At 41.1% G+C, this 25,694-nt stretch overlaps 2 protein-coding genes across 7 annotated transcripts in view; both read left to right on the top strand.

Moving 5' to 3' along the window:
* The window catches only part of cenpe (centromere protein E), a 35,647-nt gene extending 23,679 nt beyond the window's left edge, over positions 1 to 11,968 (top strand). The window contains exons 36-57 of one of the 6 annotated variants that reach the window (XM_034699406.1): positions 383 to 466; positions 608 to 769; positions 901 to 1,134; positions 1,331 to 1,414; positions 1,576 to 1,692; positions 1,768 to 2,001; positions 2,099 to 2,224; positions 2,335 to 2,460; positions 2,550 to 2,624; positions 3,146 to 3,226; positions 5,082 to 5,207; positions 5,286 to 5,465; positions 5,547 to 5,756; positions 5,929 to 6,141; positions 6,610 to 6,813; positions 8,394 to 8,570; positions 8,711 to 8,811; positions 9,054 to 9,151; positions 10,565 to 10,700; positions 10,787 to 11,151; positions 11,239 to 11,277; positions 11,802 to 11,968. In XM_034699406.1, coding sequence (XP_034555297.1) covers positions 383 to 466; positions 608 to 769; positions 901 to 1,134; positions 1,331 to 1,414; positions 1,576 to 1,692; positions 1,768 to 2,001; positions 2,099 to 2,224; positions 2,335 to 2,460; positions 2,550 to 2,624; positions 3,146 to 3,226; positions 5,082 to 5,207; positions 5,286 to 5,465; positions 5,547 to 5,756; positions 5,929 to 6,141; positions 6,610 to 6,813; positions 8,394 to 8,570; positions 8,711 to 8,811; positions 9,054 to 9,151; positions 10,565 to 10,700; positions 10,787 to 11,151; positions 11,239 to 11,277; positions 11,802 to 11,881 — 3,252 coding nt within the window. In that variant the 3' untranslated portion in view covers positions 11,882 to 11,968. The remainder of the gene's footprint in view (positions 1 to 382; positions 467 to 607; positions 770 to 900; positions 1,135 to 1,330; positions 1,415 to 1,575; positions 1,693 to 1,767; positions 2,002 to 2,098; positions 2,225 to 2,334; positions 2,461 to 2,549; positions 2,625 to 3,145; positions 3,227 to 5,081; positions 5,208 to 5,285; positions 5,466 to 5,546; positions 5,757 to 5,928; positions 6,142 to 6,609; positions 6,814 to 8,393; positions 8,571 to 8,710; positions 8,812 to 9,053; positions 9,152 to 10,564; positions 10,701 to 10,786; positions 11,152 to 11,238; positions 11,278 to 11,801) is intronic. The other 5 variants (XM_034699409.1, XM_034699408.1, XM_034699407.1 and 2 more) reach the window with 5 other exon arrangements.
* Positions 11,969 to 14,219: 2,251 nt separating this feature from the next.
* Positions 14,220 to 23,999, top strand: rad51 (RAD51 recombinase). Its single transcript, XM_034699344.1, has 10 exons — positions 14,220 to 14,614; positions 14,769 to 14,918; positions 17,915 to 18,052; positions 18,448 to 18,565; positions 18,719 to 18,810; positions 20,429 to 20,523; positions 20,700 to 20,813; positions 21,751 to 21,880; positions 21,965 to 22,086; positions 22,291 to 23,999. The coding sequence occupies exons 2-10, from the start codon at positions 14,835 to 14,837 to the stop codon at positions 22,412 to 22,414; spliced, it is 1,017 nt and encodes a 338-aa protein (XP_034555235.1). The 5' UTR covers positions 14,220 to 14,614; positions 14,769 to 14,834; the 3' UTR covers positions 22,415 to 23,999.
* Positions 24,000 to 25,694: the final 1,695 nt, after the last annotated feature.

Here is a 25,694-nt window from a genome sequence, read left to right as displayed (position 1 = left end):
TTTATTGGCCTATTGTCTCACCACTTCATTCTGTTTAATTTACGTTTATTCTTTTTAACCTCTTGTGTTGTATTCTGTTTGTCATTGTAAAAATTCCTCCTCCCTGTCTGTCAAAAGGTTTACTTTGTTATTTGAACCAAGCTTTTGTTTGTCAAAGCACTTTGTAAACATTTGTTTTTAAAGGTGCTATATAGATAGTTATTATTATTATTATTATTATCATTATTATTATTATTATTATTATTATTAAAATGATTTATCACCTTCACTGTTTTTAATATCACTATAACACTTCTTCCTCCATCTCAGTGCCGCTGCGAAACATTCGGTTTGTTAAGTTTCATGGTGAGAAAGTGAACCGGTGTCTCTCCCTGTGCTTCAGATCCAACAGCTTGAAGAGCATCTGCAGAAAACTCAGGAGGAGGTGAGCCAGCTGAAGGCAGACCTCCAGGAAAATGTAGAACTGGTGAGTGAATGTGTTTTTAAAAAACTACAGCACACTTTATAGAGGGAGAGCTTGTTATAGGCTACGTACTGGCTGGTGCAGCTCTTATAGTCAGAGAACAGTTCTGCTCTTGTATGCTCATGTGCTGGGGATGTCTTCCAGATGATTGAGAACCAGGAGGAGCTGAGGGTTTCTCAGGAGAAGGTCAGAGTCCTGCAGGAGGAGATCAGCGCGCTCAGGAGTGAGAAAGCCGAGCTGGACACCAAACCGAGCGCCGAGACAGATGGAGAGACAACGCTCCAGATACAGGAGCTCCAGAACCAGGCAAGTACAATTAACACCAACAGACTGCATGACATTAACCTACTGAAGCCTCCTCCACTGATCCCCTGATTTATACCACAACTGCAGACCACTTGAATCCTAACATTCAGTGCTACTTTTCTCTGTTACAGCTTCAGAGCCTGACGGAGCAGCTGCAGACTGCAGAAGCAGAGAGAGACGGTCTGCTGAGTGAGAGGACGACCCACTCTCAGACTCTCAGCGAGGAGGTGGAGAAGCTGCAGCACAGAGTGACATCTCTCAGTGAGGACAGAGATCAGCTGCAGGAGACTCTGGAGGCTGTGAGGCAGGAGAAGCAGCAGCTCACTCAGGACATGGAGGACAGAGTGGACACACTGCAGGCTGAGGTTTGTGATGCGCACTTTTACTCCTGTGAGGCACATTTGAGGCATGGGCTCCATATTTTGAGACCGGAGGTTGCCGCTTGAAGTTGACATGCTGCTATATTCTCTCCCCTTGTACCTTGAAATGTTCTCTGTTTGGATTGTCTAACATGTGATTTGATAACAACATTGAAACATGAACGTCTGTCTGCTTGGCCAGGTGGCCCAGCTGAACATGACTCTGCAGACTTTATCTGAGCAGAAGAGAAGTGTGGAGGACGAGCTGCAGCAGAACATGAACAGGGTGAGAGTACTGGTTGTTGTGATGAGGTCTAAACAACCGTTTGGGACAGTTTTTTTTAGTAATCATATCCTGATTTCCCTTTTCTGTCTTCTTTATCTTATTTCTGCTCCTGAGGACATGCTTGTATTTTTAAATGACTAAAGCTGATGTTTTATCTGAAGGCTGCCTGCACAGAAGAGCTCCTAACTTCAGTCCAAGAGGAGCTGCAGGAACTTAAACAAATAAACACTAATCTGGAGAGAGAGCATCAGGAGAAGGAAAGCACTTTAGACCAACAGGTTGGTGTCCGTTTAAAGAAACATAAGGTAGCTCTCAGAGCAGGACGATCCCTCTGACTGTTCCTGTCTTCACAGATGAAGACTCTAACGGAGGAGCTGCAGACTGCAGAGGCAGAGAGAGACGGTCTGCTGAGTGAGAGGACAACCCACTCTCAGACTGTCGTTGAGGAGGTGGAGCAGCTGCAGCACAGAGTGAAGTCTCTCAGTGAGGACAGAGATCAGCTGCAGGAGACTCTGGAGGCTGTGAGGCAGGAGAAGCAGCAGCTCACTCAGGACATGGAGGACAGAGTGGATACGCTGCAGGCTGAGGTTTGTGACACACATCTTCAGACACAGGTGTCTTTCAAAGTTACCCCAAAGGGACTAAAAGTTGAGCTGAAGTTAAAGAATGGTCTTCCTCTCACAGGTGAGGATACTGACTGAGGAGCTGCAGAGAGTGAGATCAGAGAGCGATGCCCTGCTGTTGAAGGAGACGGAGAAGCAGCAGCTCACTCAGGACATGGAGGACAGAGTGGACACACTGCAGGCTGAGGTTTGTGACACACAGCTTCAGAGACGGGTGTCCATTAAAGTTACCTCAGGAACTTCTCTTCATGGAACTAAAAGTTGATCTGAAGTTAAAGAATGATTTTCCTCTCACAGGTGAGAACACTGACTGAGGAGCTGCAGAGAGTAAGATCAGAGAGTGACGCCCTGCTGTTAAAGGAGACGGAGAAGCAGCAACTCACTCAGGACACGGAGGACAGAGTGGACACACTGCAGGCTGAGGTTTGTGCATTCATAAACACATTGCTACTCTTGGAGACAGTTGCTAGTCTCCTATTACTCACATGACACGTGTTTTTCTCTGTCTGCAGATCTCATCCCTGCAGGAGAAGCTGAGTGAGAAGGAGGGTGAGAGAGGAGAGAGAAAGATGGAGCTGCATCATCAGGTAAGTCCACATCACCTGATGTCAGAGTTTAAAAGAAAAACTCAACATTTGGATCACATGTTTTCCTTCCTCTAAGTTGGTGCACTCTGCCCCTGGAGTCTGACCTGGTTGTCTCACCTCACAGCAACCACGACTCCAGGATGTGTCTGCACATTTCTTTCATTGCAGCCCTTTGTTGCATTCGATCTCTGTTTTTATCCCTAAATCTAATTTGTTAGGGGATTAATTGTCTCCAAACTTCAGCAAATATCTGCTGAGAACAACTTTAATAGAAATACCAGGCAGTGAGTTATTATGAGCTGAGATTATCCTTTGAGTAAGCTACAAAAACATTGTTTAAAATCTCTCTGCATACTTAAAGTGTGTCTCATATCAGTCCTCCTTCTCCCCTGATTATTGTTTGAATCACACCTGAGAAACTAAACCTCTTCATCATTAGAAGCTGCCCTGTTGTGGTTTGTAACGTCTCTCTCCTGTGAGCTCCGTACTGAACGACTCTTTGTCTGTGTTTTGGCTCTCAGATGCAGCAGCTCAAAGAAAAGCTTCAGGTGTCCAGAGAGAAACAAACCCACGCCATGGCTGAAGCTGACACCTCACAGCAGGTCGGTTATCACTCCTGCTTTAGTCTTTACTGGGCTCAGTGTTTCACTTTGATTAAAGTAGTTTCACTCAGATCTTTGAGGACTCTTCTGTAACACGAGAGACATCTATAAAGGCTGCTCCAAGTTGTTTAAAGATATCCAAACCACCAAACACAAAAACATCTATGGGGCGCCGTTTGTAAAGTTGTGCACACTGAAAACAACAGCAACAATCTCCACTAACGGCGCCCCATACAAATTCACACTGCGGCCGAGCGGAAGTACCAAAATAAAAGCCCCATAAATTGATAAAGTACTGACTCCTACGGGTTACTAGCCTGACTGAATGCCGTAAAAATGTTGTAAAGGCAGTTTTGCAGGCCGTTAACAGATTTCACAACACTCAGAGACAGTACTGACCCAGTCTATGACATGGACAAGCTAAGTTGCTAGTGCTAAGTCTGTATCGCTGTATGAAGCTTTTATTTGGGTATTTCCGCTAGGCAGCAGTGTGAATTTGCATATTAGCTAAATATTATCGATCGCAGAGCAACATTTAACATTTAGATTTAACATCTAACATTTAGATTTAACATTTAGATTTAACATTTAGATTTCATATTTTACATTTAGATTTATATTTAACATTTAGATATGTATTTAACATTTACATTTAAACTTTAGATTTAACATTTATAGTTATATATACCATTTAGATTTAGCATTTACATTTATAGTTAGCATTCAGATTTACCATTTAGACATATTTAAGAAGAAGAAAGAAGAAACTTACTTTATTAATCCCCAGTGGGGAAATTCAATATTTTCCACTCGTGTTATTTTTCGGTCATGGTACACGCACAGTTTTTTGGTATATACATACAATCATGCACACACATGCAGTGGACATGCACTTTGGGAGAGATGTCAGAGTGAGGATACTTCCATCAACCAGCGCACACCGAGCAGTTGGGGGTTCGGTGCCTTGCTCAGGGGCACCTTGGTAGTGCCCAGGCAAGTGAACCAGCACCTCTACAGCCACCAGTCCACTTGCTGAGCTTCGTCCGTAGTGGGATTCGAACCGGCGACCCTCCGGTTCCCAAGCCAGGTCCCTATGGACTGAGCTACAGCCGCTACATATAGTTATATATATAACATATAGATCTCAAATTTTAAACTGAAAATATAACATTTTGATTTAACATTTTGATTTCGCATTTTACATTTATATTTATATTTAAAATTTAGATATATATTAAAAATGTACATGTAACTTTTAGATTTAACATTTACATTTATATATAACATTTAGATTTAACATTTGGATGTAACAGTGATTGTAACTTAAATATATTTTTCACACCAAAATTAAATGTGAAAAAAATCCCAAACATTGCTCTAATGTGGTTAAAAAAAAGTGACTTTTAAAAATTCATACATCTTTATGCATATTGGAGCTAAATGTGGAGAAATGTTGCTGTAATGTTCAGTCTGCACAACTTTACAAACGGCGCCCCATAGAGATCCAGCTGTCCTCATCATGTAAATAAATAAAGGTCATTTTCCTGCTCATAGTTGTTCAGCACAGGCTTTTGTCTGCTATCTTACAAAATGTCTACATATTTATAACCCTTACCCTTTTTTCTCACTTCCGTTATGAGTTTGGTGAATGTGTTTTTCTTTGGGCTGTAGTAAAAAAAAAAATCACGTGTTAGTTTAATCAGCTTCCAGGACCGCTTTGAAGTCCTGCAGAGAATCCTCAAACAGCAGTTTTCAGTCTTTACATATCTTGAGGTGGTCATAGATTAAAACATGTGTAAACTAGTTATTACATCATTATTACATTATTGAATAATCTGATTTCTTCTCTGTTTAGTTGCTCGGTGAAGCGAACAAGACCATCTCATCCCTCAAAGAGCAGCTGAGCAGTTTGGATCAGAGCAGCAGCAGGGTCAAAGAGTCTGCAGAGTCACGGCTCCAAGAATCTACTGACCAGCTTCAGGTAATTTCAACCACACGTTTTTACTCAATCAGCACGACGCTGAACGTTACTGACACCAGTGAACTCGTATCATTGCAGGAGTACTTCCAAAAGTTCCAGCACTTCTTCGACATGTGCTCCAAGTACAACTCTGAAGCTCTGAATAAGACCCTGACCATGGAGTGCTCTCCGACCTCTCTGCCACAACGCACCATGAGCACATACAAAGCCGTCTGTGAGCAGGGGCAGCAGGCTGTGCAGATTCTGGGGAAATTCAGTGTAAATATCATTTAATTCACTTTAAAATGTCTCAAGGGTCTGTTGAATGTTGAGTTTAAACTTAAACTCTTGCTTCATCAGGACCACCTGCAGGCGAGAGCGCAGGGCTACAGGACTCTGTTTGAGGAGCTGGTGCAGAAAGATCTGGATGTGTATGAGGAGAGGCGGCTGCAGGACTTGCTGCTGTGCAGAGCTCAGGCACCCAGCTTCTCTGTGAAGGACGAAGACTTCGACTCGATGTGGGAACAAAGACTGACCGCTCTGCTGGACAAGAGGAACCTCTACCTGCAGGTGAGCTCTGATGCTCTGCCTGGTTTTTCTTGAAGTATTTTCTAACCTGCTAACTGGAGTCTGGCATCTGACATCACACTGAACTGATCAAATGAAAACTGGTTGTCAGCTCCTTCACATTTCAAACCTGCAGAGGATCAACAGATGGTTATTAATGATCACTGTGTTACAGAAAATGACGGGCATTTTGGAGAAGCTGTGGGCCAACATGAAATGTTACTCCAGTGAACTGGCCACCGAGATCAGAGAGAGGGAGAGGTTCAAGGAGCAGCTGCAGGTCCACTTCTCTAAAATGCCAATCAGCTTCAGCGGGCTTGACGGCATCCTGAGTCGAGAGCTGGACCACAGGTCTGCACTGGCCCGCAGCAGGAAGACTACTCTGCAGGTAACTAAAGACTTCAATGTACACCTCCAAATTCTGATGAGCTGTGTTCATGCATGCACAAAAGTCCAAAATCTTCTTCAGGCTGAAATGTGTGTGCTTGCCAGCCCTTGAGTTAAATGTCCATGTGAGGTCAGGGTGAGCAGACGTGAGAGGGCAGCAGGAAAGCAGGAAACTCCAGCAGGAGCACACACAGGCAGAGTGATGATGTTCATATCATGCAACCAGTGCAAACTCAGATGAGCAACAGAAGGAGAATCATTTTCAAGATGAAAACAGCTAAGATGTCTGCACTTTGGTCCGTTCCCATGTAGCGTTTATATATATGTAAATCAATCAATCAAGAAGTGGATGCTTTCACTGGTTAAGACGGTATTTTCTGAGAGAGTGTCGGGTTGTCTCAAAGAAAAGGTGCTTCTGGATTTCCACAGAATATAAATCTAAGTGTTGTTGCTCGTCTGGGTCCTGCAGGGCATGGTCGATGAACACAACGCTGTGCACGAGGAGATGAAGCCGCTGCAGGCTCGGACTCACAGTCGCCTCAGTGACGAGAGAAGCAGGAGGTCCACTCTGCTGCAGCCACTGGAGGGTGCTCCTCTGAAGACGGAGCTGACGCTGCTGAGGGACAACCAGCAACTCGCTCTTCAGCTCCAGCAAACTGAGGACAGAGTCAAGGTGTGTGTGCTTTATCTTTATTTATAAGTACACAGATCGTATGTGATGCAGACTGATGTCTTCATTTAGTGTCACACAGTAACAGTGAGCTCGAGCTACATGAAGATATTTACAGCAAACAAGCACCATGTGTTTATGACAGACTGATTCATCTTCTTCATAGTACCAGAGAAAACACACGGCCATCAGAGCCTTAAGAAACTCTGTTTAACTTTTCTTTATTCTGTCTTGTGATGAACTTATGTGAGATATAAAATCAATATCTATGAAATGAATCCATATAAATGTTGCTGCTTTTAGAACAAGTGTTAATGTGTGTGCTGATAAGAGGTTTACATCTTCAGCCTGAAGCTGAGAGTTTGAGGCTGAGAGTCCCAGAGAAGAAGTCAGACTGTAACAGTCAACTTGACTTGATTTCTTGTCGATGTTATACACTAAGAGGGTTCTTTCGGAAAGTTGTGCACCTACACACTTTTGAACCATACCAATCTGACACAAACAGTTTAATAATATTTACCCTCTTCCTTTTGGGCACTTAACCGATACTTAATAGAGGATACCACTCTTAAATGATACCTCAAAGCACTGGTCAGGTAGTTGCAAAGCAAACACAATAAAATTTAATAACTTCCAACCAAAACTTTTAAACTAAACATTTATAGATCAAAATGAACTTAAATCCACATTCTAACGAATATAATGTTAAACAAAACAACAATTCACTTATACCAGTCATTTAAGTCTGTTTAAAGTCTGTTCGGCTGTTTCCAGTCCAACGATGCGGCCGTCCTCTGTTAATCCACAATCCAAAAATCCCTTAGTTCATCACGAAAAATACAAGAAGTCATCAAAAAGAAAATCCGAGCGTCTGGTATACCAGGAAAACACAACAGCTTAGATCTCCCCAAAAACCCTGTTGGCGAGAAAATCCTAGTCCAAGATTCCTGTCTTTGTTTGACGTGTCCGGGAGCCTGACGTTGCCCCGTGAGGTACCCACATCCCATGGAGGTCTGCTTAATCTGCATATGGCAAAAGTAATGCTTTCATAAATATTACCTTTATAAAGACTTCAACCTTAAACAGTCTGTGTACATGCAGAAGCTGCAGTCTGCCCTGGCGCTGCTCGCTTTTTACTTCACTGCAGCGTCCTCTGTTCCTCCCTTTCCTCTACCTCACATCCTCCTTATATCACCTCACTCATACACAAAAGAATAATAATGAACCCCACATCTTTACATACCTCTCCTAGACAGTGGAACCTTTACATACCCAGCACTAAATGTAAATCCTCACTTTCCAATTCTCTTTGATTTGACTGATACAAATGCCTTTTGTTTCTCACTTGTAATGCTATGTTCAACGCTTCTAATCATGTGGTTCTGTCACAAGATAGTTTGACTTTTTATCACAGTCTCATCGTTGGTACAGAGAAGATCTCTCCCTCTCCCTCCCTCCCTCTCTCCCTATCTCCCTATCTGCCCGTGTGCAGCAGTTGCATCCAGTGCCTCGTCTCGAAAAGGCCAGGCCATCAGACTTGGCGTCGTCTTGTGTGTGACAGCTTTGTGTTTCTGTGTTTCCAGGCTCTGTGTGCAGAGAGAGAGCAGCTGGAGGAGGCTCAACACAAAGCCAACAGCAGAGTGTCCAACCACAAAGAGGCCACGCAGCTCCTGCAGACCGAGCTGCAGGACAGCCGAGCACAGGTGGAGGAGAAGGAGAACGCCATCCAAACTCTGAGGAGCAAACTGAGGGAGTCTGAGGTTCGTGTCAGGGTGGCTGTGGGTCACATCTTTGGATGAAACTGAGTGATTGTGTTCTTCAGTGTTTGGTTTGAGCAGTCTGACTCTTCTGTCACTCTGAGCAGCTTTTTGAGATGACTTTTTTTGTCTTTGTGGTTTAGAGAAACGCCTCCCCCAGTGCTGCTGAGCTGGAAAAACTCCGCTCTAAACTCTTCAAAATGGAGGTGGAACTGAGTTCAGTGTCGGATAAACACCAGAAAGAGTAAGAGCACCTCTGACTGAATCATTCCACACTCTTTTGATTCTCTTTCTTTCCGATATGTTAACATTTCATGGTAGTTTTAGGATTACTGTAGTTTAATTTCTTCTGTTTAAAATGATTGATCCCTTCAGTTTGAGTTTCTCTGACAGATGAAGGTTAAAATGTGACGTCCCCAGCGTGCCTTCTTCCCCCTTTAAAGAAAACACTGAGAAGTTTATGAACTGACTCTGTCTCTCTCTCAGGATCCAGAAGATGACCGCACTGCTGAATGAAAAAGAGGAGTCTCTGAGGAAGCTGAAGGAGACTCTGAGGAAATCCCAGCAGCAGGGAGAGGAGTCCTGTAAGTCAGCAGTGTGTCTGTGTACTGTGAAAGTGCAAGTTTACATCGAGCTCTGCCAATCATCAATATAATCAAAGTTAAACAAACAAGATTTAAACACAGTTTAGATGTTTAATATGCTCCTTTAAGAAATTGAGCTGCAGAACAAATCAAGCGCTTCCTAAACAGCTCTTCATGGAGCAATCAGGAGGTTTGGCTTCACTTTAGGGGGAGCTGGCATGTCATGAATGCCTATCATGCAGCGCTAGTTTAGGACAGGGGTTCGCAAACTTTTCAGCCCAGGACCACCAAAATAACGGTGCCAGAGACTCGGGTCCCACGCTGTGGCATAGGTTGGTTAAACATTGCTTACAGACATGGGCAAGCACTAATGGGCCAATCCAAAAACAGACATTAGAACTGAAAGCCAAAATACCATCATTTTATTTCATAGTTATTTAAAAAAGGTTGAAAGCAGAATGCGAGTAATCTTCATGTATAGTCTGTAGCAGTGATAGGATGTACAGATTCTGATTTGCATTCATCTTAATCGATATCTTTATTTTTATTTTTGTAATAATGGATAAAATATACAACTTTAGATATTCAGAAGAAATATCTTGGCTGGGATCTTGCAAGCCCTTCCCATCAGCACCTGGCAACCCCCCAAGGGGTCCCGACCCCCATTTTCGGAACCAGTGATTTAGGGAAACAACAGAGAAACAAAAATCTAATGTCTGGAGCAGAAGAGGAAGAGCTGGAGACGGCTCATTATTGATACAGTCAGTGTCACGTCTTAGTTTGGGGAACAGGCGACCAAGCTCATCCTCCCACCAGATGGCGTGCAGCCTCAGTGGTCTCCTTGTCAGCTCTGTGCTTCAGTTCAGACAAGGCAAGTTTATTTATAAAGCAGCATTTATACAAACGGTCTAAAAGTATGAGTCCAATGCGGAAAGTGTTAAAAACTGCAGTTCATCGAGTGTCCACTTGAGGCTGGCTCCAGGAGTACTGGAAACCACATACACACCAATTTACAGCAGAAATAAACATGTTTACAGCCTGGTACAAAAAACGAGTGTAGTCTGGATAGCTCATTTCTTGATCGGCACACACTGCAATGTATACTTGAGAAGTCAGGCCACAGGTCCAAGAGAAAACTTCTGGTGTTCGTGTTCACACGTGCAGCCATTTAGAAGACTTCCCGGAGTGTACTGTTTGTGTAAAAGGATTTAGATTTAACAACAACGTCAGGGGACAGTGAGCTCAGGAGAAGGATGTTACCCTAGACAGTTTTCTGTTGTAGGGTTTCAATTCAGGAATTAAAATCGAAACTGTGTCTGAATGTTTGTCCATATCTGTGGAGCTCTTTGTTTGTCTGTCACTGTTACCCATTTGAAGAAGGCAATGACATTAATATAGTCGTGTTGAATTCAGTCCTGCAGGGTGAGGACCTTCATGCCAGACTGACAAACCCCAAAGGTCTACTGATCAAGAGCAGCGTCCTGCAGGAGAAGACCAAGCTGGAGGAGGACATCAAAAAGCTGCAGATGAAGATAAGCGAGTTGGAGAGGTGAGATGAAGCAGACTGAAGGTCACAACGTTTCCACAGTCGGTGTTATTTGTTGTATCTGACATCTTGTCCCTCCGTCACGTCAGCCTGGTGTCCAGCCAGCAGGCCGAGATCAGCAAGTGGAGGAGCAGAGCCATCAAGCTGAAGGCTAAGAACAAAGGCGACATGGACAAGCCCTCACCCCCCTGCACCCCCACCAAAAGGGGGCTCCCTGTCACCTCTGACTCCTCCACCGTCTACAGCTCACCCAAGAAGTTTCTGGCCGCCCCCAGGAAGGTCCTGGACTCTCCCAGGAAGGTTCTGGATTCTCCCAGGAATGTCTTGGGCTCTCCCAGGAAGGTCCTGGACTCTCCAAAAAGCAAGTTCTTTGATGTCGGGGGGAGTTCAGATATTCTGTCCCGGTCCTGTCCCAAACAGTTCTTCGATAACTCCAGCCTGGGAGCCTGTCCAGGTAAGCTCCACCTTAAGTTCCCCTCCTGTACTGTTCCTGGTCTGATAGTTGTAACGTCATAAAGACCTGAGCTGTTTGTTTTGCCAGAGGTCTACAATGTTCCTGACTCTCCAGCTGCAGAGGAGGGTAACTGCTGTAATGTATTTGCGGGTCACTGAGGGTGTGCTAACAGGAGCATGGGGGTGATGGGACTCCACCAAAACCTCACTGAGTGTTAAAACCAGAGCAGGACACATGCACACCTTCTCCAACCAATCAATAACCTGATGTCACCTCGAAGCCCCCAGTCTGCTTAAATAAAAACTGGTTTTACATCAGTGGTCGGGGAAGGTGCTGCTGGTTTTAATGTGTAATCAAACTAAGTTTGATCTGGACTAACTATTCAAATCACCAATGACACACAATAACACAGACTCACCAGTTGAAGCAACAGTAGACTCCTGTGTTTTGTAAGTTTAACTTCACTAAACCAGGTCTGGTGTTTGTGGAGAGATCAGTCTAACAGCTGACGTATGCGTCAACGCAGCCTTTACACAGCTGCCAGCCAAAGCCGTCTACAGGAGCGAAATCAAAGAAAGCAGAACCAGTAGTTTTGTGATGATCAGATGTGGGTAGCTGTTCTTGTCTGATCAGAGTCTGCTGTGTTGCAGGTGAAGGAGCGTCTGCAGATAGAAGGGAGGAGTGGTGGCCCAAGTCTCCGAAGCAGGAGGACATGTGTCCAACTCAATGATTTTTCACATGTGCAATACTTTTATATGTGTTTTAAATGTTTTCAGCTTTGTTTGTCTGTTAGAATAATAAAACTCTACTGTCTTAAGTCACTGAGTCTGTTATCTCTTTCACATCAGTCCTCTCACTTTGCTTTCACGACCTTGTTTAGCCTTTATATCATGCTTCACTCTGAAGTGCATCAATCAGTCAGTCAGGTTTACTGTATCTAACGACAGAGGCTTGATTGAAGTGACTGATTCTGCGGCTGGGAAGCTTCTGAATGAAGTTGCTCCCCGAACCGGCCTAGGGGTGCCAGGGAGGAGTGTGTCTTTGATTCTTGCAGCTGTGTGTAAAAACAAAGGCAACAAGTTTAGTTTGTGCTCAGCTTGGCTGCAGGATTTATTCTGCAACGCCTGACTCAAACGTGTATAATGTTCCTCACAGGGATCATGCGCCCTCTAGTGACCTGTTTAAGCTTTGCACTTACATAGTTTTGATGACACATAAAACTATAGTGGGGATTATTTTTAACACCTTGGTTTTTTTTAAAGTTATATTTTTGGGCATTTTTGCCTTTAATGGACAGGACAGCTGAAGAGAGACAGGAAATGTGAGGAAGGACAAGCAGTAAATGGTTGAGGTTTGAATCTAACCTGCGACTACTGCGACGAGGGCTATAGCCTCTGTATATGGGGAGTGCTTAGACCGCTAGGCCAACAGCACCCCAAAACCTTGTTGTTTTTAACAATAAACTTTATCCAAGTCCTAAATAAACTGTAATAAAGTCTCAGGGACTTCTTCTATAGGTTTAAACCCCTTTATTAAACGGACATTTCAGGAGACCACATGCTCATTCATAAAGAATCTTCAACAAAATGATGGTTTTTTTTATAAATATTCTCCAGGTTTTAGAATTTGGACACTGGTTCCAATGTAGAGGACCACAAAACTTTGAAAAAGGGGAGACTGAGCACAGCATGAGCCTTTTTGCTGATGATGTGAGAGCATTTACAAAACAGATTTGCAGAAAGAGACGAAAAAGTTGCTGACTGACTCTGAAAACCCCATGCTGCTCTGCTAAGAAGAGGCTTATAAATCCCTGTACTTCTATATTTTGTTGGAGAAATACAAAAAACAACATTCATATTTAGATTTTTGTGAGTATGCAGGTCAGAGCTCTGCTAAAGTAACCTTTACGTTGCTACCAGCCTTCATTTTTTAAGTTACTGATGCTTCAGAAGTGTAAGAAATCATGCTCATAAGAGATGGTTGGTGTTTACCTAACTTTAGATTACATGTTCAGATTGCTTTGTTGGCATGAACAGTTTAATTATTGCATAAGCAGAGTAAAACAATTTTTTTTTTAAAAACCCAAACACAATAATTATAATAATACATATTTTCATCGACTACACTAACATTTCACAATTCAATGCAAATGTTCTATATATAATTAGTCAATACAACACAGTTGATCTATATACACAGTTAATAACTACAACCTTTTAGATTGACTTGTTAGTGTAAAACGTTATTGTGAATCTGGTCGGATTGGATCATAGACTGCAGTGACGTACTCAGGCTGTTTGGGGGGAAGGGGCGGGAAAAAAAAAAAAAAAAGGCACCGCCTTTCAAACACCTGGTACTCACAGTTTAGGGTGAATTTAAATGTATTGAGGCAGTGTTAACAAGATGGGGGTTTCCCCCCAGTACATTTTGAGCAGCTAACACTTAATTCCTGCATTCTGGTGAATATTTATGAGACCATTTGTGCTGGAAATTAAATTATGAAAAGGAAAACACAAAATTACTTATTTATTAATTTCTATATCATTGATTATATTAAAATAGAATAGAATGCCTTTATTGTCATTGCATGACTTGCAAACAATGAAATTTGGAGCGCTGCTCCGTTGGTGCATACATGCATATATACATAAAAACAACAATAGCAGCATATTACATAATTAACATAACACAACATAATGAACTACATGGGCAAACAGAGGGCACTTTAAAAAAAACAACTTTAAATACAATTTAGGGGCATCCGGGGGGCACTTTTTGTATTATTATACGTTTTAGGGGTATCAAGAGGTCACTATTTCTACTTTACTACATTTTAGGGGCATCCTGAAGGCAGTTTTGCAGTTTTTGCATAGGTGGGTCACCTAGGCACTTTTCATGCATTTTCCTCTGAAATAGTAGCAGAGAAGGCGGGGGGGGTTGAATACCCCATATTTACGTTTTCAAACTGAAAGCCATGCGCTTTTATTTTGAAGGATGAAACGTGGAAAACGTGGATTCTTGATGTAACCAATCAGAAAACGCTCAAGAGGCTGCGTCACTACGCAGAGCGTCATTACGTTGTGCGCGGGAGCTTTGGTTATCGAACAGACGAGTTTGAGGGAAAGAAAGAAGCGAGCAGGAGCGACAAACCTGCTGCTAATTCTATCAAAATATACTCGAAGTTCTTCTGTTTTATCACTGGAATCTGACCGGAAACACGAGCTCTAACTTGTTACTGCTTGTGTTTGATTTAGACACTGGTTTGGTTTGGTTTGAGGGAGTTTGACTTCAGCTTCGTGTCTGAACTGCTGTGAAAACAGAGCTAATGCTAACACAAGGTAACAGCTGAAACAGGAGTCAGAAGTTGACGGAACACCTCTGAGACTTTCATCCAGCTGGGTCAGACTACTCCTACAGTAATATTCAAATAACACGAGGGGCGGTGCAGCAGGAGATTTAACAGGTAAGTCCCATGATCAGTGATTAGTTTCTTAAAGATGACTGTTTATATCAGTTTGTTGACGTAGCTAACGGTGCTGCACATCTTATGCATGTTATTAACTTTAGTAGCTGTCAGGAGTATTAATGAAACTCAATGTTTCCTGACATGTTCTCAGAATAAAGGACACAGGACTCTTCATACCTGTCCTCGTGCCCTCCTCTGTGGATCAGATTCTCTCACCATGGCGATGAGGAGCGAGGCTCGGGTGGAGGCAGAGGTGGAGGAGGAGGAGAGCTTTGGACCTCAGCCTCTGAGCAGACTAGAGGTGTGTGTATCCTGAATGTAGTAAAACATTATGCATAACCTGATTTAACAAGGATTGAGTTCAGAGGAAGTAAGTTTCTGTGTTTGTGAAGAGTGAAAGCTCATCACCCTTACATCCTTTTATAGTAGAACTCCGTAGTGTGTAAACATAGTGTCGAATGTTATCTGATCACCTTTAATGATACCAATACATTTTATTTAAAAGAACCCTTCAAAAAAAATTAGTTTAATAGGATCAAGACATGATACAGTAGGGTTACAAAGGGTGGACATTTCTGGAAAAATCCTGGCAAATTTCCAAGGGAAGTTAAGCTAGGGAATTTTGGAAATATTCCAAATTGGAATCTTTTCCTGGAAATTTATTAGAATTAACTGTGAATTGAGGGTAATTTAATGGAAAGGTATCATATCAACGCATAGATATTTTTTTTTTTATAAGCAGACATCCATCCAAAATAATACAATTAAAACAGATTTATTTGTAAGTAGAACTTTATCAACTGTTAACTATTTTATTGAACAATCAATTATTTCATTGAAGAACAAAAACATGAATGTTGAGTGAAATATTACTCATCCCTCCGACCCATTCAAAAATGAACAACAATGCAATCCCAACAAAGTCCCATTCAAAATGTTAAATGAAAAGAGCCCCTCTCCCTCCAAAAAAGTCAGATTCAACATGCAGATAAAAAAGCATCTTCCCTCAAGCTTCTCAAGCCTCTGCAGGATTCTAGAAATCATGTGTGCATGTGATGGAGGAATGCACAGTGCATGTAGGGGGCGTGGTCTCGATAGCCCTGCAGTAAGCAGTGTGCTATGTGCATGTGATTGAGGAATAGCATATACATTCAACTGTACTTGCATGATATCTGGTTCTTTTAGTCAGGATTATGCTAAAATATATTTTCCCCAACTATATTTAAGAGCCAACCTTCAATTTAATAAATTCCTGCTTTATTCTCATAAATTCCCATGGAAAGATTCCAACTGGTGGTCTTACATTTTACATGGGATATGTCTGAATGCTTTAATACATCTACACGGTCATGTGAACACTCAAATCAACAAAAAGAATGGTACGTTTCATAGAGCTGTCTCAACAGATACAGGATTAACTGCAGCTTATTACATACGCACTAAAAATAACATAAACAGAAGAGAACAGGGAAGGAGATTTGTCTTCAAGATAATAAACACTGTGAGGGGGGGGGGTGTGAGGTGACTTGGAAGATATACAAAAATACTTTTAAACATGGGAAATATATTCATAAAATGTACATTATATCTGAAATAAGTCACACCTTAGTCAGTGTGCCGTTTGTTCTGCTGTGCAAAATGTGAAGAGTTTTTAACTGGTTATGAAACAGGTTGATATTCACACTGATGCCTCCATCAGCAACACCATGAACTACATTTATTTTATCATTTTTAATTCCTGTAACTGCTGCAAGGGCGCAGGTGTTCTACCAGACGAGGGACAGCATAAAGCCTCCTTTACATTTTAAATATCCACATCGAGTGATGCATGTAATCATCAAGATGATGCAAGAGGAGGTTTTTGTCTGAAAATACTACCATACCATGTCAGTGTCACAGCAGCTTTCATTTTCCTCTGCTGGGGTCTTATAAAGGTCGTTGAACCTCTTAAATTTGATTCCATCAAGTGTTCAGGAACATTGTAACATCTCAACATTAACAGTGAAACCTGATTTGAATGCCTGTCTCTTGATGGGCTAACAAAAAAAAGAGGAACTAAGAAACAGAAAGCTCAAGAGACTGAAGTACAAACTCAGTGACAAATTTGACTTTGGGTTTTTTGAACTGTGAAATATTTGTGAAGTATAAAGTAAGTAACAAATTTAGCAAGGTGGACCACAAACTCTTATCTTCAGTGATCTATAATGACTGTTTTTATCAGCAGTCTGGTGGCTTAGAAGAGAAAGATGCAGTGACTGTTTCTGTTTTTCAAAAAGCGTTTTTTCTTTCTTCAGTGAAAAGGTCTCTCTCTCTCTCTCTCTCTCTCTCTCTCTCTCTCTCTCTCTCTCTCTCTCTCTCTCTCTCTCTGTAGGTATCGTTTTGATGATAGTGTCAGATACCTGAATAACAATCTGAGCCTTCAGTGGAGACACCAGGCACTTATAATATTTATACTGATAAGATAAGATGATACTTTATTGATCCCTGGGGGGAAATTCAGTTGTTGCAGAAACACAGACATAGTAGCAAGAGTAGTAGAGCTGAAATAGAGAAAACAATTTAAATAAAGTAAGAATAAAAAATTGATGGTAGTTTATTACGACTGATAAATAAATCAATTGTAATAAATTGAAATATAATATAATATAATTTGGGATAATAATAATAACAGTAATATTATATAATACAATATGATATAATATGATATAGTATAATGTAATAATACAATATAATGATAATATAACAATACAATATTATATAATTTAATTATATAATATAACATACTAAAATAATATCATAGTATAAAATATAATACAAAATAATATATGATAATATCATTATATTATATGACATAAATAACACTATAATATAATATAAAATAGTATATGACAGTGTAATACAATTTAATTATATTATATTAATAATAAAATAGTATATAATTTAATATGAAATAATATATGACCATATAATTAAATTATATTATATAACAATACAATTATAAAATAGTACAATATAATTTAGTCTTAATTAATATATGACAAAATAATATAATTTAATTATATAATATAACATAATAAAATAATAGAATGGTATGATATTATATGCATTATAATAAATTGTCAGACCATCAGAGAGTCAGTACAGAGTGGATGAACAGAGTGAGACAGACAGTTATTTAGAACCTACATGATGCAACAAATAACAGGCTCCAGGACAAGAAGGACACAAGCTCACACTCAACAACTTGTCCAGCTTCCTCCTTCCTTGAGAGTTTATCCTGTTGTTTTCTGCTCACAGCAAAGTGGAATCAGTGCCAGCGACATCAAAAAGCTGGAGGAGGCCGGCTTCCACACCATCGAGGCGGTCGCCTACGCTCCCAAGAAAGAGCTGCTCAACATCAAGGGGATCAGTGAGGCCAAAGCTGACAAAGTCCTGGTGAGGAACAGAATCAGCATGAACACACATACTCTCTCCAACACGTTACAGGACTCTGACAGGAGAAGAAGAGCTCAAACAGACAATAACAGAAAGCAAAGACGTCAGTGTACAACGTTAACTGGTAACTAGATCACAGCTTGAACCTCTTTTTAAGGAGGCCTGGCTTTATCACATGAACCAAACAAGTAGATTCACATCTTTCCACATTTGTAACAGAGGTTTGAGCTTCCTGCAGGTGAAAGCTGTTTTTAAAGGAGGAGTTTTAAACACACTGAAAAGAATCCAGATCTATCTGTGGAGATTTATCCACTCAGTGAGTTCATCTTTGTTCTGTAATAAGTCATTCTCTAGGCTCTGACCTTTTCTGCTGTCTCATTGTCTCCTCCTCTCAGACTGAAGCTGCCAAACTGGTGCCGATGGGTTTCACTACAGCGACAGAGTTCCACCAGAGGAGAGCCGAGATCATCCAGGTCTCTACGGGATCCAAGGAGCTCGACAAACTGCTGCAGGGTTAGTACGGCTCACTCTGACGTCTCCTTCAGCGTGTTCATCAGGGGTTAGTTAAGAGAGGAAACAACACCTTCCATCATGAATGAACACAGTGATAGAGAACAGAGGGACTTCACATGGAGGAGGAGGAGTAACCTGCTGTTTGTTCTGCAGGTGGGATTGAGACGGGATCCATCACAGAGATGTTCGGAGAGTTTCGGACAGGGAAAACTCAGCTGTGTCACACGCTCGCCGTCACCTGCCAGGTACGGTTCAGACAGGCTCCGAGTCATGGAAGAACCCTGCAGACACAGACCTGGTGTCAGGAGGAGTCTGATCATGAACAAGAAATAATGTGAAATGATTTTATGTGGTTCACCAAGTCCCGTCCAGTCCCGCTTTTCCACGTGTTTCTCTAAAAAGAGAAACAAACAACGAACAAAAACTGAGCAGTTCTGTCAGGATTTATCAGTAACAGTTATTCGTCTTCATAAAAGCTTCTTCCAGAGGAAAAACAATCATTAAGCTTGATATTTATTATTATAAGTTGAGTTCAATCTTCCTCAGAAACTTCACATTTACTGCAGTTAAAGACTTTATAAATGAAGAGCACACGCTGCAAGAAATCACTGAAATTGGCAACTTTTTCATGCATTTAAAACCTTTTATTTACTTTATTTAATTGCTTTTAATTACTTACGAATACCTTTGTCGATCTGACAAATTTTACTCATGTCCTTTGTCATTTTTACGTGTATCACAATTTATCTCAACTTTATTGGTACAGCCTGCTTTGTCTGGATAAAAAGTGCTGTACGAATAAGATTGAAATAAATTGTGATTCATGAAAAAATGACAAAGCTTGACGCCCAAAGTTCTCCAGAAGAAAAAGGAAGACGGAAATAAGAACAGAATTTTAAAGCAATAGATACAATAATCAAAGACAAGAACAAAACAGTATTAGAATAATTTAAAGACAAATAAACAATTCCTGTTAGTAAAATAATGAAAATCAATAAAGTAAATTAATACCAGTGAAACGTTTAATAAGAGAAAAAGATCAATGACCAGAGATAAGTTGTTATTAAATAAAATGTTATAATGATGATTATTTACTTTATTTATGAAGCACTTTTCAAACAGGATGACAAAGTGATTTAAATAAAAATTGTATGAGAAAATTGAAATAAAATAAAAGAGAACAGATAGGACACAAAGATTTGGATGTAAATAGTTAAAATGGAAAAGCAACACAAAAGAAAAGATAAATATGGATTAAACAATTTAAAAAGGCTTAAAACAACAACATATATAGATAAATAAACAGAGTCAGAAGAATAAAACCAACAAAAAATACAAGGTTAAAAAGATCAAATGATTAAAGATCCTGACTGAAACAGAATGAAAGCAGCGTCTAGAGATGACATCTCCTGTAAAATCACATCTATAAAAATGTGTTTTTAAGAGAGATTTAATACTCTGATATCCTCAGGAGAGGACAGAAAAGGCCTGCTCACCTTTGACCCTCTGCCTTGATCGAACAGAGCCTCGGCTGAGGACCAAAGTGTTGTTTTGACCAAAGCTAAGAGATAACTCTGAATTAAAGCCAGATTAAATATGATGAAATATGTCCAAAAGGTCTAAAAACACTCAACTCATTGACACCTGCAGAAACCCAGAGTTCATGTCATCAACCAGTGTTTACTTATTGAGGCTGGTCTTAGTTTGGATCTTAGTTTTGGTCACATAAAGATGCAGCAGCATTCAGGTGCTGAGCGGATGAGAAGCTTTGTCATCAAACAGAGAATGTTACTTATTAAATTGTTTACTTTTTTAAGGTTAACCAAATATATCTAACAAGCAGAACCCTCTTTGTGCCCTCAGCTGCCCATCGATCAGGGGGGAGGAGAAGGTAAAGCCATGTACATCGACACAGAGGGAACCTTCAGACCAGAGAGACTCCTGGCTGTGGCTGAGAGGTCAGTCAGACATCGAGCTTCAGGCTCAACTCAAGAAGTTTTATAAACTGAACTTAAACTGTAGGATTAAAAGGAGTCCTAGTGCGACCTCTTATTTTAGTATCGTACTTTCATGTACAAACACATCAGAGGTGGATGATTGATTTTAAAGTCATGTGACCTCTCTGTGCTCTCAGGTACGGGCTGGTGGGCAGTGACGTTCTGGATAACGTGGCGTACGCTCGAGCTTTCAACACAGACCATCAGACCCAGCTGCTGTACCAGGCCTCCGCCATGATGGCCGAGTCCAGGTCAGTCTGTGTTTATATGAAAGAGTTCTAAAGATAGGGAGTCTTATTTTAGTGTAGGTGCATGAGGAGTATATCAGAGGTATGTGTGATATCCACAGGGTTTCCCCGTTACTGACATTACAGTTTCAGCCCAATAATCTTCAGCATTTGTTGTTTCAGATGATCTTAAACTGAGATCCAAAAATATCAACATTTTTAAACAGATCTGACACTTTAACCAACATCCGTGTACGAGTCAGACTTTCTTCTACCTACTTAACTTACATGGCTGAATCCATCTACACCGTATCCCTGACTGGTTTCTAGACTAAGGGGCGGGGCTGATCGAGATCCCCTGTGGGTGATACACTTAGCTTAAGAGATAGCCTGGTGTCTTATACAAAAAAGAGCTATGAGAGATAGTGACCATCAGTATCCAGGCCGTTTAAGTATGAGGGGGCACAATGCTCTAATCACTGCATACTGTCATTGAAGGTCAGCTCTTCTCTGCACTGTTGTGATCGTGTTTGGGTGGAGCTGTTATTTTCTCTGATTTCAATGCATACACTTGTTTGTCCTACATATCATGGCCTCTACTTCAGTCATGTATTTAAACTTTGTGGACTCTCATAAGGACTGAGATGCTACCTGAGTTCTTGCACATTGTCTTCAGTGTTAATACCTGCTGAGGTGCTCGACTGAAAGTCCACTCTCTGGTGACAGCAGGACTTGAGTTAATAAAGACTGCAGTGCATGTGAATATGAAATGCATTTCTAGAGAAATATTAAAACAATGATTTTGAAATGAATTAAACCTGAAACGTGAGCTTTAAATGTTCAGAATAACTTCAGACAGATTTGAACTTTCTGAGTCAGTAAAGGCCGTTATGTACCGGCTACAGTGTGCGTTTCTGGATCTCACACAGTCTTTTTTTCTCTGTGTGGTTGTGTGTGTCAGGTATGCTCTGCTGATCGTGGACAGTGCCACAGCTCTGTACAGAACAGATTACTCAGGTAGAGGAGAGCTGTCTGCCCGACAGGGACACCTGGGACGATTCCTCCGCATGCTGCTCAGACTGGCAGACGAGGTAACGGCTCACCTGTATCCTCATTGTTCAAACATCAGGTGAAGGTTTCACATCGTCTTTCACACACTGATTGTGTTTTTCCAGTTTGGTGTTGCTGTGGTGATAACCAACCAGGTGGTAGCGCAGGTAGACGGGGCGGCCATGTTTTCTGCAGATCCAAAGAAACCCATTGGGGGCAACATTATGGCTCACGCCTCCACAACACGGTGAGTGGTGCAGCTTTGATTTGTCTCAACAGGCTGATGGATATTTAGACCTGGAGAGAGGTTCATTCTAAAGAAGAACCAGGTGCTCTGATACCAGAAGCCCTCCTCCATGGAGTCAGCAGAGGAGAGGGGAGTGGGTGGGACATTACACATCTCTACATCGTCAGCTCCTTCACAATGTTTCTATGATTCTTCTCCTCACAGTTTGTACCTGAGGAAAGGTCGAGGAGAGACGAGGATCTGTAAGATCTACGACTCGCCCTGCCTGCCAGAAGCTGAAGCCATGTTCGCCATCAACCCTGACGGAGTCGGGGATGCCAAGGACTGATGAGGACAGCGAGGCGGGGGCTGGTGGTATTTGTCTACGTCACGCCTGCTGCTTCATACTGGACTATAGTGATGTTTGTGATTTTCACCCACGGAGCCTCGGACTGATGGGAGGAGGAGGTTTGATGCTGATTGAGAGGAGGTGGTCCAGGCTGTAGACCTGATCTGATGAGGAGCTCAGAGGTGCCACAGTAATGAGGAACCTTTAATTTCCTGCAGAAAAGACCAAACTGAAGAAACCCTTCATAAAGAGCTTACTTTGTAGCTGTAGGGTTAAAATAATCTGCCTTCATATAGAAACAATAACACATTTAATAAAACTATCTCTCTGCTTGATAACTTCTGACTGTCGGCCCTCTCAGTCGTATTTTCTTAATAACATAAATATAAATAACTGGTTTATGTGATGTAGAAACACCCTGCAGCCACAGAGACCTCATGGTGATGATCAAAGAAGTCATGACTCGAGAAAGTCTCCTTTTCTTCAGTTTCCTGCTGTCGTTCTTTAAAGTAGGGGTGCAAAAATGATTTGTAAAGTATTCTTAATAATTTCTGAGATCTCTTTTTGTTTGTTTTGTTTTCTGTTGATGTTTCTGTGATGGTGTGCTTTTCATTTGAGCGTCTGAGTGAAGTGTTGACTGGAAACCTTTAGAGGAAGAAGTGGAAAGGTGATCCATTTTTCATTTCAGTAACATTATATTTTTCTCTTGAGGGTTTAACTCAAACTGTTTTTTTAAAGTGGGACAAGAATGATATTTCAGATGCATTTGAGAGAATATTAAGATCACATAGAAGGAAAGCTTTATTAAAAGTCTGCGTATGACAGAGACTCAGTGTCTTGTCTTTTCAGAGTTCAGTCAATAGAGAAACTAGACTATAACTTCACCAGGTGCTCCACCCCTCCTTCTACAGGCTGCTCTTCTGATAGTCCCCTTCAAAATAAAATAGTCTAACCTTAAAGCCGAACATGTTGACTTTATTCTCATAGTTAAAAACTTCTTCTAAAAAATGTCCTTTGCTCTCCTAAAATGACGTCTCCATTCCCAAGAATTCAGATTGTTTTTCTTTGAAGTCAACAAAACTACTTTCAAGATTTTATTTTGAAACCGCTTCATGAGGAGTAAAAATATACTTGATGGGATTATTGTTTAAATATCTGTTTTATGTCTGTTGAAAAAAGTGTGAGCACGAGTAAACAGAAAGAAAATTTCAGAATAATTGATTTCAGTTTCTTTTTGAGAAAACACCTTATAGTGAAACTTCTGCCCCTTGTGGCCAAAATGAGTATTATACCTACAAACACTTGATCTTGAGCCAGTCGGCCTAAAAACATGAACCTTATTTTTGTCCATTTGTAAGTCTTTAACAGGAGAGCAATAAGTCAGCTTGGTGTCTTCATCTTCCTCTAAATGTTTCCAGATCATTTTTGTTTTTGCTTCTTCTCAGTATGTAATGATATAATTCAGCTCATGTACCTTCTGTAAGGCAGTGTTTCTACTTTTGTCAGCTCCACCTTTCTGTTTGTCTTTATTAGAACCTTCAGTATTAAAGTGTCACAGCTAAATTACATTTGTTTTACTATTAAACCGACTTCTCTCATTTGTTAGCATCATTAAAGGAAGGCTGCAGCTCCTGTAAATAATAATAATAATAAATAGCAATTGTAGAGCGCTTTTCATGGTACTCAAAGTCTGTTTACATTAATTATTAATAACTCCAAACGTGCCGACAGGTTTTGATCTCATGTGAATGAATGTTCTTCGTTCTCAAAGGGTCAGCTGCCACACACAGGCCATCCATTGAATGAAATAGTCAGGAGTGAAACAGTCGTCTTCATGGTAAATCCTGTCATAAATCATCTTTCTAAGAAACAACCCAACCTGTATCAAACATAAAGTTGAATTCAGTTTCCTCTGGGGAATTTACACATTTGTGTTTTTCTGTACCCATAAGAACCCACAGTGACACGGGTGTAACAAACACTTTAATTACCCTTGAAGCTTCCTCAGACAACTTTATGCGTCCCCATAACTCATCAAGTCCCTAAGAGACGTGTACTAAACATCCTGGTGTGGTTGTCATGTGACTGGGACAGGATGTGACTCCCCAAAACTGTGGTGTGACTTGTAAACAAAAGTGAAGGAACTAGCTAATTTTGAAAAGCTTGTTTTTTGATCCTATAGGTAAGTTTAAAGCCATTCAACACTTGTAATGCTTTAATAGAGAGTCCTGTATTACAGTTAACCAGTTCTGATCATATTTCTTCAACAAATTAATATCAAACAAGTTAGGAAAAAAGTTTGAGCACGAGTAAACAGAAGGAAAGTTCAGAATAACTGATTTCAGAAGGCTGCAGCTCCCATGAATAATAATAGTAAATAGTAATTGATAGGATGTGTATAGTGCTTTTCATGGTACTCAAAGTCGCTTTACAGAAAAACAAGAATAAAGCAAATAAACAGAACAAAGACAGAGGTGGGCGGGAGTAGAGGTTATGTGTTGTATGCTTTTTTGAACAGGAAAGTCTTGAGGTGGTTTTTAAATGATTGAAGTGAGTCAGAGAGTTGAGGATGTGAGGATGGAGAGATTTCCAGAGAGCCGGGGCAGCGATGGCAAAGGCTCTGTCCCCCAAGTGCTTGGACTTGGTGATAGGGGACAGGAGATTGGCATCTGATGATCTGAGGCGGCGAGATGCAGAGTGGCGTTTGAGAAGGTGGGTCAGGTATTTGTGTGTCCATTTGTGTCTTATTCTTATGCCTTGTACAAAGAGAGCACAGTTTACCAAAGTCAAATTCCTTGTGTGTTTGAGCATACCTGATCAATAAAGCTGATTCTGATTCTGAGGTATGAGGGGGCGAGGTTATTGAGGGCTTGAGTAGGGTCTTGAAGTGGATACGGTGCTGTATGGGGAGACAGTGGATGTGCTGAAGGATGGGTGTGATGTGAGGGGGAGTAACCGGACAGCTGAGTTCTGGACATATTGGGGTTTTTGGAGGTCAGTGGAGGGAAGGCCGTAAAGAATGCTGTTGCAGTAGTCGAGTCTGAAGGTAATAAAGGGCGTGGATGAGGTTTTCTGCAGCAGAGGAGGAAAGAGAGGATCTGAGGCGTGCAATGTTACAGAGGTGGAAGAAGGATGTTTTAGTGACGTTTCTAATGTGTGGTTTGAAGGAGAGATCGGGGTCGAGGATGATGCCGAGGTAATGGAGTACTGGTCCGTATGATGAATGATCACACACACAAATCAGGAGAGTGAGGGCGTCAGAGACAAGCAACCACAGATC

This window comes from Notolabrus celidotus, chromosome 13 (assembly GCF_009762535.1).
Source record: "Notolabrus celidotus isolate fNotCel1 chromosome 13, fNotCel1.pri, whole genome shotgun sequence".
In the NCBI taxonomy this organism is placed as follows: domain Eukaryota; kingdom Metazoa; phylum Chordata; class Actinopteri; order Labriformes; family Labridae; genus Notolabrus; species Notolabrus celidotus.
This window is presented reverse-complemented; position numbering and strand designations above follow the sequence as displayed.